Source organism: Rhamphochromis longiceps, linkage group LG3 (genome assembly GCF_057381845.1).
Source record: "Rhamphochromis longiceps isolate RC_006_pf linkage group LG3, R_longiceps_female_GT1.1, whole genome shotgun sequence".
Taxonomy (NCBI): domain Eukaryota; kingdom Metazoa; phylum Chordata; class Actinopteri; order Cichliformes; family Cichlidae; genus Rhamphochromis; species Rhamphochromis longiceps.
In genome coordinates this window covers 42,045,707-42,058,092 of record NC_140559.1, presented here as the reverse complement: position 1 = coordinate 42,058,092, position 12,386 = coordinate 42,045,707, and the positions used below count along the sequence as shown (strand labels likewise).

Here is a 12,386-nt window from a genome sequence, read left to right as displayed (position 1 = left end):
CTGTGAGATAAGCTGGTACATGTTGATAGTTATTTTGTTAAACTAATCAGCTGCCATCCTTCAGCCCTCACTTTCAGTGACACGAAGCCCTGTTCTTTCCCAGTCAGTATATGTAAAACAAGCTGCATTTGCAGTTTACAGTCATTAGTTTCTTGTTTAAACTGTGAGTCAGGCAGACCTTTTGTGGTATAAAGGTCATTGGTACTGTGTTTACAATACATTTGGGTCATTTTATATCAAAATCTCATAAAAAAAAAAAGTTCCCAACTGAACACCTCAGACTATGATCATATTAGAAAACTGCTTTGAGGAATCATGGCTCGAAGATGACCTGATATCAAAATGTAGGGAAAATGAGACATTTCATATTCTGTAACACGTTTTCACTGACCAACTATCTCACCTATCTCCAGTGAATGATCACAAGACAGGTAAACCATCCAGGGCACCAATGCTGAGGTTTTATACTCTTTGTTGTCATAGACATTAAATTGCTAGTAACACCATGCTTCTTCTTCTTCTTCGGCCGATTCCTTTTAGGGAATTGCCACAGTGGATCATCTTCCTCCACCTCACCTTGTCAACACCAACCCTCTGCATGTCCTTCACTACATCCAGGAACCTCAACTGTTGTCTTCCTTTCTTCCTGCCTGCCTGCTCCATCTTCAACACCCTTTGTCCGATATATCCTCTGTCTCTGCTCTGCACATATGCAAACATCTCAGTCTTGTCTCTCTAACTTTGCCACCAAACTGCCTGAGCCATCCCTCTGATGCACTCATTTCTAATCTTGTCCATTCTTGTCACTCCCAGTGAAAATCTTACATCTGCTTTCTGCCACCTCCACCTCGGCTAATGTTGATCTGCAAAATGATCCACTGTGCAGTTCCAACTGGAAATCGACTGATTGGCAACAGCATTAAAAAACAGATTATAATTCATCGTAACTCAACATTATTGACGCAGTGTGTTGACAGAGAACATAATAAAAGGCAGAAACATCCAAAAAAGGGCTTTGACTGTCCTTCAAGAACCCTCAAGAACTATTCCAACTTGAAGACATTACAAGAAAGCTGCCTCAGAGAGTTCGGACTGTGTTGAAGGATAGTGGCAGTCATATTTTTCGAAAGCATAGCTAAGCTAAAAAGTAAGTAACTCGGCAGCACAGTCACAGGCTGCAGAGTTCCAGATGGCTGAGGATTACAGCAGCAGACAGTTCAGCTCATGTCAGCACAGAGATCCTTCTTTGAAAAAAAAATAAATAAATCATAGGAACAGATCTGACTTTCAGACGCTTTCCTGTGTTTCTCTGTGTTCCTGCCGCCCGTCATGCCGCAATAGTCGGTAAACCCTAAACATCTGCCACCTGTGTGGGCTAAAAAAAGACATTTTTTAACTGCTAGCATGAACGTGAGCTTCTCCTGGCCAATAAAACAGCTGAAATGGGTCAGAGGTTTCTGGGAGTCATGCCGACTGCATGCCTGTAATTGAAGCAGGTTACTGACCTTTACTTTCAGTTTATCGTCACACCCTTTATATTACTCTCAGCCTGATTATGTTAACAGGTGTGCTACTATGTTTGTCTTGTGTGTGTGCGCGTGTGTGTGTGTATATATTCATGTGCTTATCAGTCAGTTGTGTTTGTTTTTTTTCCATCCTGTTGACATTTTGTTCTGGATTGTCTGACACTCGAATTATCCTTATGAAAAACATCTCACGCAGAGACGATAAAGTAGAGATGTGCGTGCGTTAGTAAAACGTGCCAATAAAGAGGAAACTTACTCTCTTTTCTGTCTTTGTTGCTATTTTTTTTTGTCCTGCATGTCTCTCCAGGAGGTCTGAAGATAACGTGCGAGTACATAACCCAGCACGAGGGAGTTCTGTGTGAGGAGGTGAGGCTGCTGAGCGAGACCAACGACGACGTCTGCGTCAGAGTTAAAGTTCACGCCAGAGTCATGGGTAAGGTTGTGTTTAACAACATATATGTGATAATATAATCTTGTCTGCTTCTTCTGTATAAATAGTTACAAATACACCACATTGTATCCTATAAAAGACCTTTTTCTTTTTTTTATAGCTGAGGCATTGTGTAGTTGATTGATTTTTCAGTCATTACCATACGACTACCTATGCCCGTGAGACTTTCTATTATAAAACCATTAATCATTTGGGAACTTATTAAACTGAAATGACTGGAAGGCTTCCATAGATTAGTTGCTAAGGCTCATGAAACCTCGAAGGAAGGCCAAAGACGATTTACCTCATTAAGTGTAGAGGACAAACTGACCAGGAGCCATTTGGTTTAGTTTTTATCACTTAATTTGATTAATAAAATTTCATAAACTTGTGGAAACAAATCATACATTTTCCACAGGTTTTCTAAAATCTGAAGTGGTTCTTAAAAGTGTTTTTTTTTGTTTGTTTGTTCCTCCATGTCTTCTTACATGAGGTAAAATACATAAATACCTGATTAACTTATTGATAAATGATTTATTTGATAATTAATATATAATTGGTAGTTCTCCCAGACTGTTAAATGACCTATAAAGTTAAATGATCAAACTACATAACATCAGAATTTGCCCTCACTGACCGCTTCATTGAGTACACCTGTTCAAGGACGCATCAATGAAAGCGCCTACTCAGCGAGTCACATTGCAGCAGCTCGATGCTTTTATCCATGTAGACATGACCTTTGGGATGTGGTGGAACAGGAGATTCACATCATGGATGTGCGGCAGCTGTGTGATGCTGTCATGTCAACATGGACCAAAATCTCGGAGGAATGTTTCCGGCACTTTGTTGAATCATGAAGAATTAAAGCAATGTTGAAGGTAAAAAGAGGGCCAACGCGGTTCTAGTAAGGTGTACCTAATAAAGTGTCCTGTGAGTGTATTTTCATTATATTTTACTTTTTAATTTATAAATGATCAGTCATTTCTTCTTTGGTTTTAAAGGGAGAACTAACAGATAATCCCAAAGGTCGCTTGTTTCTGGTGTGCTGCTGCCACCTGCTGGTTACTTTGAATTTTTGGGTCTGAATAACTTTTAAAACAACAACCAAAGTAAGTCACAATGAACCACTAAAAAAGAAAGGCTAAATTTTTTTGTGGTCAAATTTTTAAAATAATAAAAACAAAAATGTTCAGAAATACTAACCGAAAAATCATTTTAAAAAGTCCCCTTTTCTGTGGTGAGGGATACGACAGAAACAATATGGCTCTTGTAATCCATAAATCTTTTGTTCTGCTCTGTCCTGCTGCGCGGAGGCTGTAATAATAAATTTGCATCCTCCTCTTCAATCCATGTCAGTGAGACTGAATTAGTCTGTGGCGTTTCTCTCAGCAGATGGAGAATTAGTTAAAGAATTAGTTAAAGGGGGTGCGCAGTGTGTTTTTCCATCTGTGTCTGTGTAAATATAGCAGAACGTGGTGTGTGTGTGTGTGTGTGTGTGTGTGTGTGTGTGTGTGTGTGTGTGTGTGTGTGTGTGTGTGTGTGTGTGCGTGCGTGCGTGTGTGTGTGGTACTTGCGTAGTTGAGGATGAATGATGGCTGTGTTGTTTAGTGTTTATTTTTATCCTCATAATGTGGCCTGAACATCTGTTCAGATGTTTGTGTGTAACTGAGTCCTGGATGAAAACCAGATCAATGGATTAAACTCTACGTCAGCTGTACCGCTCACATCAGATCAGTGACGGAGTATAATACAACTCAGCTGCAGGCTGAGCCTTTAGTCTTGTATAAATACACATGGTTGTTATCCGATGTATAGTTAATTATTATATATCCAGTGAGGCTGATAGGAAGCGTCCTAATGGTAGTTTTTAGTTAGTTATTAAAATGTAAAAAGTGATTTTATCTTGTAGGGAAACTGTAATAGACATTCCCAATATTTTAATCTAATTTGATGAAAGCTTGAACTGCTAGTTATTTTTATGTTCATCTATTCTTAAGGTGGTCGTTTGTTGGAGCCCATATACGTTATTTCTTAATACCTTAAAAAAACGGTGTATCCAAAACAGTATGGTAAAAAGAATCACCTGATGTCAAAGTGCTTTAAGTCTTTAGCCACTCACCGGTGACGATCAAAACATGTACTGTTAGAAAGCAGATTAGTGAGTTTCACATGTTGCAAGTAGGCAAGATAACAATAGGAGTGGCTGCAGACAAGCTCGCAAACGTGTGGGAGTAGTTTGATCTGGGACTCTCCACCATTTGACCCTTTGAACTGAAGAAGCTTCTCGGATGAGAGGTGAAACGTCTTCAAGCAACTTAAAGAAGTCCAGACGCTTTTCTTTCCAAGGTCCTTAGACTATGATGGCCTGGATGAGTAGTTTAGTTATTTCATGGACATATATCGTGTGTCCAGAGGGGAAGGGGATGTGTTACTTGTGAAAATTTTAAGCTTTGTAACTGTACATTCAGCTGTGTATTTTAAAGTCTACGACAGACTTCTGGCAGTAATTTTGGCAGTATTAGGGCTGGGGGGAAAAAAAATTAAAGAAATTGCATTGGCCGGGAATCGAACCCGGGCCTCCCGCGTGGCAGGCGAGAATTCTACCACTGAACCACCAATGCGTTGCTGCATGTGTATCCTGCAGTCACGAAAAAAAGCATGCGCCTGCTGCTGCAGGGTGGGGGGAGGGACTGTGGAGAAGTAGAGTAGATGCCTCAGGGGAGAAGGAGGAGGGGGGTGAAAAAGGGGGCTGCCTCTCTTAAAGGAGCCGCTCGGTCTGTGTCTCTCACACCGTGTGCACATCGTGGATTATATACATGAGTTTGAGACCGATGCCTGAGCTTTTTAAAGCCAAGTGCTCACAGGTCATGTTTCCACTTCTAAATGCTCTACAACAAGACTTAAAGGAAGGAAAATATGTCACTCTCTTTTTTGCCTCTGTTTGCTCAAATACTTTGATGTTGTGAAACACTGTTCATAATGTGCAAAGGTGTGGCTGGAATAGGCTGACGATGTTTTATTGTTATTGCACCAGAACATGCCATCAAAGGTTATTGTCAGATTGTAATGTAGCTCCAAATAACTGACTCCTGTCAGACATTTCCAGTGCCTGACTTTCAGTGGTTGTGTCTAGCTGAAGGGTTTCAAATTGATTTAGTTCATGGACCACATTCGATTCAGTTCTGCTTTATTTAAACAGCACCAATTCACAGTGACAATCACTTCAAGGCACTTTATATTTTAAGGTACAGACACTACAGTATTAGAGAGGAAACCCCAGCAATCACACAGTCCTGTATGAGGGAGCACTTGGCAATAGTGGGAAGGGAGATTAAACAGGAAGAGATATCAGAAAGAAAAAGTTATAGATATCCAATGTTTCTTTAATTTGAGCGAGAAATAAAATTTGTTACTTTTAGGTCATTCAGGCTTCGTGCTGGGACAGCCACTCTCATAACGCCATCCACTCTAAACTAACAGCACAAGGCTTCCTGGTACTAGAACGTCCAGAAATTCGGACTTGTTTCTCTGCAGATTTTAGACTCTGCAGCCATCTAGTGGCCGGATATCGACTCTTATGCTCAATCACAAAGAGCCGCCTCCACGTCTAAAAGCCTTAAAGTTCATATTTAAAATTTGTAGTTTTTATGTGCAGACCAGTTTCATGCCTGAACACTGGGCCATATAGTACTACATGATCAAAGGTCTTTTTACTTTTTTCAAATGTAAATTTCCCACATAACTATTGACTTATCACATTTAGGTTTGTAAAGAAAGCTACAAGAGTCTTGAATATGTGCAGGATCAGAATCTGTATTTATTTTGTTTTAAATTAACATTTAGATTATTTAGTTTCATTAAATGCCTCTTACAGTAAATTCAGGCTAGTGAAGCAGGTTATTTCCCAGCATGCCCTTAGCAGTCGACAGCCTTGATTAATCTCTCATTACAGTTCATATTGTAATGTAAGAATCGCGCTGATTAGAGTAACGATTTCTTTTTGTCTCTCTGCCTCTTGTCCAGATCGTCACCATGGTACCCCCATGCTGCTGGAAGGCGTTCGCTGCATCGGTCCGGAGCTCGAGTACGACTCTGAGCAGAGTGACTGGCAGGGATTTGACTAAATGTCAGCCTTCTGTTCCCAGTTGTTTCACACATCCACAAACGCCTACAGAAGTTCACACACCTGCCATCTTCACAGATAGAAAAAGAAACAGAAACCTCCTGAGCTGCCCGTTAATACACACACACACACACACACACTATTAGTGCCACGGGCTGTGCAGCTTTTCCACCTCTGGTGTGATTCACTGTTCACTGGACCTCAGAAATGGTTTTCATCCTGAGACGTGAAAAACATTCCTCAGCTCTGACCTTCACTCTGAAGGAACATGTAATTAAGTCCTCTTGCTTTTCTGTCTTCAACTGTTGTGCTTTCCTTGTTCATCCGTTAGAGGGCAGCGTCTGCCTGTAAATCAGCACAGCCTCACAACTACTTGTGGTTCAGTTTTAGTCTTTTTCTGATGTGCAAAGCCCGCCTGGATTCATAGAGTTAGGAGTAAACAAGGGCTCATTTACGACTTCAAAAGCTTGACCCTAAATTAAGGCTCTAATCTGCGCAATTCAGGGAGGACGAGAGCGAATTAGGAACATTGTTTAACATGCAATACCTCTGTGTGACTATCAGGGGTGCTAAAGAACTCTGCATCCGTTACTGCTCCAATCTCAAGGCCATCTTTTACCAGTTGTGCTGCAGTGTTCTCTATTTAAAGGAAGACCTAAATATAAAATGTGTCTGCATCTTCAGTGTTCATGTTAAACCCATCTCAGCAGGTATACCTAATATTTCTGTTGTATTTGAACCAACCTGCCCCAAACATTTCACTTTCCCCAGTCTGCCTTTCAAAATAAAACATAGGCTTGTTTCAGTAGGTGAGGAATGAATGTACAGCTGCCACACTGGAGGGAGGGGAAAGTGATGCTTCAGTACCTGCTCTCCTGCTATCTGGCACTGATCTGCTGACATATGTCAGGATTTTCTAAGCTGGTTTTCACTCTGTGTGATAGGTGTGTGTACTTTAAAAGCTCCTTCTCGTTCTTTTTTGGGGTCCTTAGGACCAAGTAAAGCGCTATACAAATACAGACCATTTACCATTTAAGAGGAGCTGACATCAAAATCTGACGTTTACCTCTCGTGTTTTAAGTCTCGTCTTTTCTTTTTCTTCTTCTTCTTTTTGTTGTTGTTGTTGCTGAGCTACAGATGCTGTTGACTCACCAGTTTTCCCCAAATTAAAAACAAATGTGTAACCAAAACAAGATCGAATCAAATATTCGGTGTACGTGTGCATAGCCTGTAGTTGTTTTAAGGGTGTTAAACTGGGGTGAAAGAATTGGCTGATGAATTTGTTTAAATATTGTTGTTATATTATTATCGAATAATCATTTTAAAAACATTTTCATTATTTTATCCCAAACTTTTCCCTGGACCAACATCTCCTGCCCATGTGTAGACCCTTAAAGCAGTGCTTTAACACACACTGACCACCATCCTTTGGTATTTAAGTCTCTGAGGGGCTTTTTCCTTTCAGCTATTCAAGCTCCAATCTCTTGCTTTAATCCATGAAGCCTTCAGAAAAGTGCCTTTCATCGCCACATCCCGTTTGTCTCTTAACTCCCCGTTGTTCATCCGTCTGCATCCTGTCACCCGAGCAGTTTTCAGGTTTAGCCAGTGTTAGTCCGAGCCACCCAGGACTCAAACATCTGGGGTCATAAACCGGAAGCACCTAAACTTTGGAAGTTTGCAGGTTTCAAACTACTACTTCCACCACCTCTCTGTCCCAGCGCCGTCTTCACAGTGCAACTGCAGATCAGAGGGAGCTCTGCTAACTTAAATTTGTGCTTAAAAGATCAAGTTCCATGATCTGGCTGCACTGCCGTCTCTTTATAATCTCCTCTGATAGAAGTCCTAACATCTCCTTCCTGCTGGTTAATGTTCATGTTTTTGTTGTTACTCGTTCTGTTGTTGGTTGCATTCAGCCTTAAAGAATTCAATTTAGCGTGTAATTTTTTTTCTTATTATTAGACCACGCGCACTGGGTATAGTAAAGATTGGATAGATTATTTTGATGTTTGTTTGTGCACGATAGGTCAGAGATCCATCTTAGTGTAAAGCTGAAGTGCTCGATAGGTTTCAGGAATGTAGCAGTTTATTTGTTGCTCCCGGTATGTTTGATTTGTATTTTTAATGTTGAAAATGAATTAAAAAAAATGTATATGTTTGAGTCTGGCTGCTCTTTGTGTCCGCTGTCAGTGCATTTCAAGGATGCTTGGTGGCAGTCTCCACTGTCACTGCACAACAGATATCCTGCAGAAAGTCTATTCAGTCTTTTACACAAAGTATTTCTTTATTTGACTTCAGTGGATAGGAAAAAAAAAGTTTTTTACCCTCTAAAAAATTTAGATGAATTGTGAAGTCTTCACTTGATTTAGGGTTACTTTATGTTCTCGACATTACAGGATCTTTGTGGAGAAAAGTTTCGCATGAGACTGAACACAAAATGTACTTGTAACCGGTTCATGGAAGCTTTACAAGAATTCAGTTCATGTTTCTGTCCAACACACAAACCTCATGACATCCTCCTCTTAGTCAGATTTAGTGATTTACTGTAAATGTCCCAAACAGTACAGACTACACTCCTTTTCTTTTTCTTGGATCATGATCTAGAATTATAATAATATTTTTGTCTGTGTTCAATTATAATTTTAATTGAATACATGGGATTACAAAGGTTGAAGAAAAAGTCTCATCCACCTCATATTTCCATATATGTCTGTCAGGACTCAGAATCAGAGAAACTTTATTAATCCTAGAGCAGCATGCACCCACACAACAGACAACACAGCAATCCTATTAAATGAAGTGTAGAAGTAGAAATATAAATAATATAAATATATATATTTTTAGAGAGAGACTATCTCAACATCTACAGGCAGGCTGTGCACACACAACAACAAAAGTTCTCATCGTGTTCAGGTTTAGTTGTTTAACAACCTGCAGGCCTGCATCAAAATTATAACCGGGACGATGTGCCATTACTCCCGATTCTTGAGTTTACGCTCCGCTTTAAAACTTCCACACTGGAATTTCTCCTATAAATAAATCAATAAATAAAAGCGGACGCAGCACCGTGAGAAAGCAGGAGAGGATGTTGTGGATTCTCTCCTTTATTCCTCTCCAGCTCGTTTCCAAACATTATATAACCAATCTTAAATAACCGCCGCTCTTGCAACTGCGTAATGTCGCAGTTTCAAAGGTCGCAACCCTCCCACAAACGTCCACACAACACCAAACTGACGCATTTCTAATTTGCTTACGTTTGACCTTCAGATTTGTTTTCTTCTCATCAGTTGATGGGCGGCTTTGGGGACAAAAACAAAGAAAAGAAAAGTTTGAAGAAAGTCCGCAGTGTTCAGATCACAGGTCTCTGCGCTCCTGGGACCCTCTGTAGTCCTGAACTAAACCCGGATTCGCCAGCCCCGATGCTGCCGCATCAAACTAAAAATCATTTAAAAAAGAAAAAAAAAGGACAAACAGCCGTTTGACCTAAGACTGAGATCACAGCTCGCTTTTAACTTTTTCTTTCTCTGAAAAAAAAAAGTAGTCTGGGGGAAAATGCAGAGCTGCACGGATCTGCATTTAAACTAATAACCTTGTGATTTTCTACTTTCTTGTTTTCTTTGTCATTTGAGACTCCTCCTGTTGTTAAAGTGAACTCATGTCTTTGAATAATGACGTGCACAAAAGCAGGAGTCAGTAGCTCTTTAAATACTCGGTGAGGAGACAGAAGCACAACTAACATAACTTTAGTAGTTTTCATATGTGGTCACGTTTGGACCAGTGTAAGCAGCAGCGGTGTTTGGATCCCGTGGAAGAAACCAAAAGGCAACATGTATGAGGACACCAGACAAGCGCTCTGAATTATCACATTGATAATTTTCTGTGTGTTTCTAATAAATGCTGTAAAACTCTAATAATAATAATTTAAATTCATTATTAGTTAAACTCATTTAATTTCAAGTGAAATTCTAATTTAAAACATTACCACAACGATAGTGTAGTTTGTGTAACTTTGAAGTGTGGCGTTATATTCAAAAGTTTTCCTTCCGTTTAAAAAAATATTGATTTTTCTTCTTTCTTTTCTTTTTGTTGTTGCAGATTTTAAACGGGGAGAACTGAATCTAAAATTGAAATTTGTGTATTTCTCATGCTTATTATTATATTCAGTAGTCCACGGGCAAAAAAATAAATAAAATAAGAAGATTTTAGAGCAGTAATCGCGCATTTCAATACCAACACGAAATCATATTTATAAAAAGGTACATTTCGTTCAAACAGTTTGACCTTAGAGCCACACAGAAGGCTACTTTGTCTACAGAGCGTCACTCCACAGGTTTTATTTGGCGGGTCTTTTCCTCCCGGGACTGAACCTGGGATTTTTTGTGTAAACCACCACACTGTGGACCACTTGTTAAAGTTAGTTTCCTCCACTTTGTACGTAAAAACTTTGTAGAGAAACCTTCAACGGGCCAGAGCTCCTCTGCGTCCGTTTTAACGAGCAGCAGCATTCACACACACTGCACGCGCACATTTACCGAACAAACAGGAACTCCGTGGAGGCTCGTGTGTGACATCTAACGCACTTTGTTTGTGGTTTTTTTGTTTTGTTTTGTTTTTTGTTTTAAAAGAGTTTCTAAGAGGCTCGTGCAGCCTTTTATGTCCTCGTTTGAAATCTTCCAGTGGGAGACTTTTCCCCTTTAAATTGTGATAAAAACTTCACTTGTTTTTTATATTCACATAGCTGTGTTTGGCATGGCTCCACAGAGGCAACACTCAGGTTTGCTCATTAAATGAAGTTAAAGTGAAAACTCTAACAATTCTAATAAAAATCGTTACATGGATTCTTACACGTGGACATGTTTGCGCAGAGCTTGTGTGAGATGTGTGCCCTCCCACTGACCTCCGGGATTACAGTAATCTCTGTTGATTGATCTGATTGATCAGATTCATCTCCACGAGGCCGCAATCCGCACACGGGGTGGCGGTGGTGGTGGTGGTGGGGGCGCAGATGAGGCAGTCGGTGAATGACGCAAATAAAGCGTTTTTTTCTTTTGGCCTTTGGGCACGAGCTTTTCCAAACAGTGCGCAGGTCTGGGTGGCTGTAAACACCGGTATCATGTGACGCAGAATATGCGCTTTGATTTAATGTAAGTGAGATTTCAGGAGATTAAATTTGGATCTCACCATGATGATACTAAAAAACAAAAGTGGGGGAAATTTGTTGTTGTTGTTGTTGTTGTTGTTGTTGTTTTTTCAGGATAAACCTGAACTCAGATCAGCACAGCATAAGGAAAAAAACTTTCTAAAAAAAGATTATTGTTATTATTATGCATTATTTTATACTTCCAATGCGATAGCGACATTTAATGAATAGTGACGAGTGCAGACTATAAAATGAAGCGCAAAAGGAAAGTTTAAGAAAGTCAGTATGTTGGAAAAAAAACAAACATCTTAACTGAAATTACGAATGAGGGCACTTAGAATAAAAACATTACACAGAACCACTTCGGTATTAAATGCGTGTAAATTGATGCTGTATTAACATATAAAAAGCATCCAAATGTTTCTTAAATGTACACCAGCATTTAAGTGCTTCCCTATATCGCCACAGTAAATGTTTTTGATATGAAGCATTTAAGGTGAAACAAAACACTTTATCGCCTGTTTGTTTTGGGGCATCTTTTGAAGAGGACCGATCTGTTTACTATTGCACAAATTCAGCCGTGTCTTTTAATTTCATGCAACCACTGTTTGTGCACGTTCACTGTTTATTAACAACACAGGGTTGTCCCCGTCTTGATCTCTCTATCATGCATGTGTCCATCCATCTAACGCTCTCTAAAAAGCCTAAACAAGCAGGTGTGTCAGTCGGCAGCCAGGCCTGAATGGAAGTACTGGGGTACAATTAGGCATCAAATGTAGCAGCCAATAAATAAATAAATAATCTGTACTTGTTAACATATTAGAAACATGAAAATGTTTCTTAAAAACACCCAAAGAAATCAAGCTATGAGGAGTCTTCAGAAAATTGAATATGGAGGGAAAAATCTGTTTTTTGGAGGGCAAAAACATTGGAGACAACGAGGAAGAAGGTGTGTGTGTGTGTGTGTGTGTGTGTGTGTGTCGCTGTGCAGCAGCAGCAATCAGTCCCCTCTTGTCTCTCCGCAGAGTGCAGCGTCTGATTGACAGTTTCTATTCATACTCTGTGAGATTAGGCCAGCTGAAAGGAGTAACTACCCATGGCTGTGCGCAGTAATTACGGCTTCGGATAAGAAAAATAAGAAAAAACACACACGGCAAAACTATAATTATA

General features: G+C 39.9%; 1 protein-coding gene and 1 non-coding gene across 3 annotated transcripts in view; one reads left to right on the top strand and one right to left on the bottom strand.

The window, feature by feature from the left end:
• Window positions 1-8,242, top strand: part of adisspb (adipose secreted signaling protein b) — a 44,664-nt gene extending 36,422 nt beyond the window's left edge. For both annotated transcript variants that reach the window (XM_085398347.1, XM_085398339.1), the window contains exons 5-6: window positions 1,834-1,959; window positions 5,980-8,242. In XM_085398347.1, coding sequence (XP_085254473.1) covers window positions 1,834-1,959; window positions 5,980-6,080 — 227 coding nt within the window. In that variant the 3' untranslated portion in view covers window positions 6,081-8,242. The remainder of the gene's footprint in view (window positions 1-1,833; window positions 1,960-5,979) is intronic.
• trnag-gcc (transfer RNA glycine (anticodon GCC)) lies at window positions 4,507-4,577 on the bottom strand. Its single transcript has one exon. It is a non-coding gene; the product is annotated as a tRNA-Gly (tRNA).
• Window positions 8,243-12,386: the final 4,144 nt, after the last annotated feature.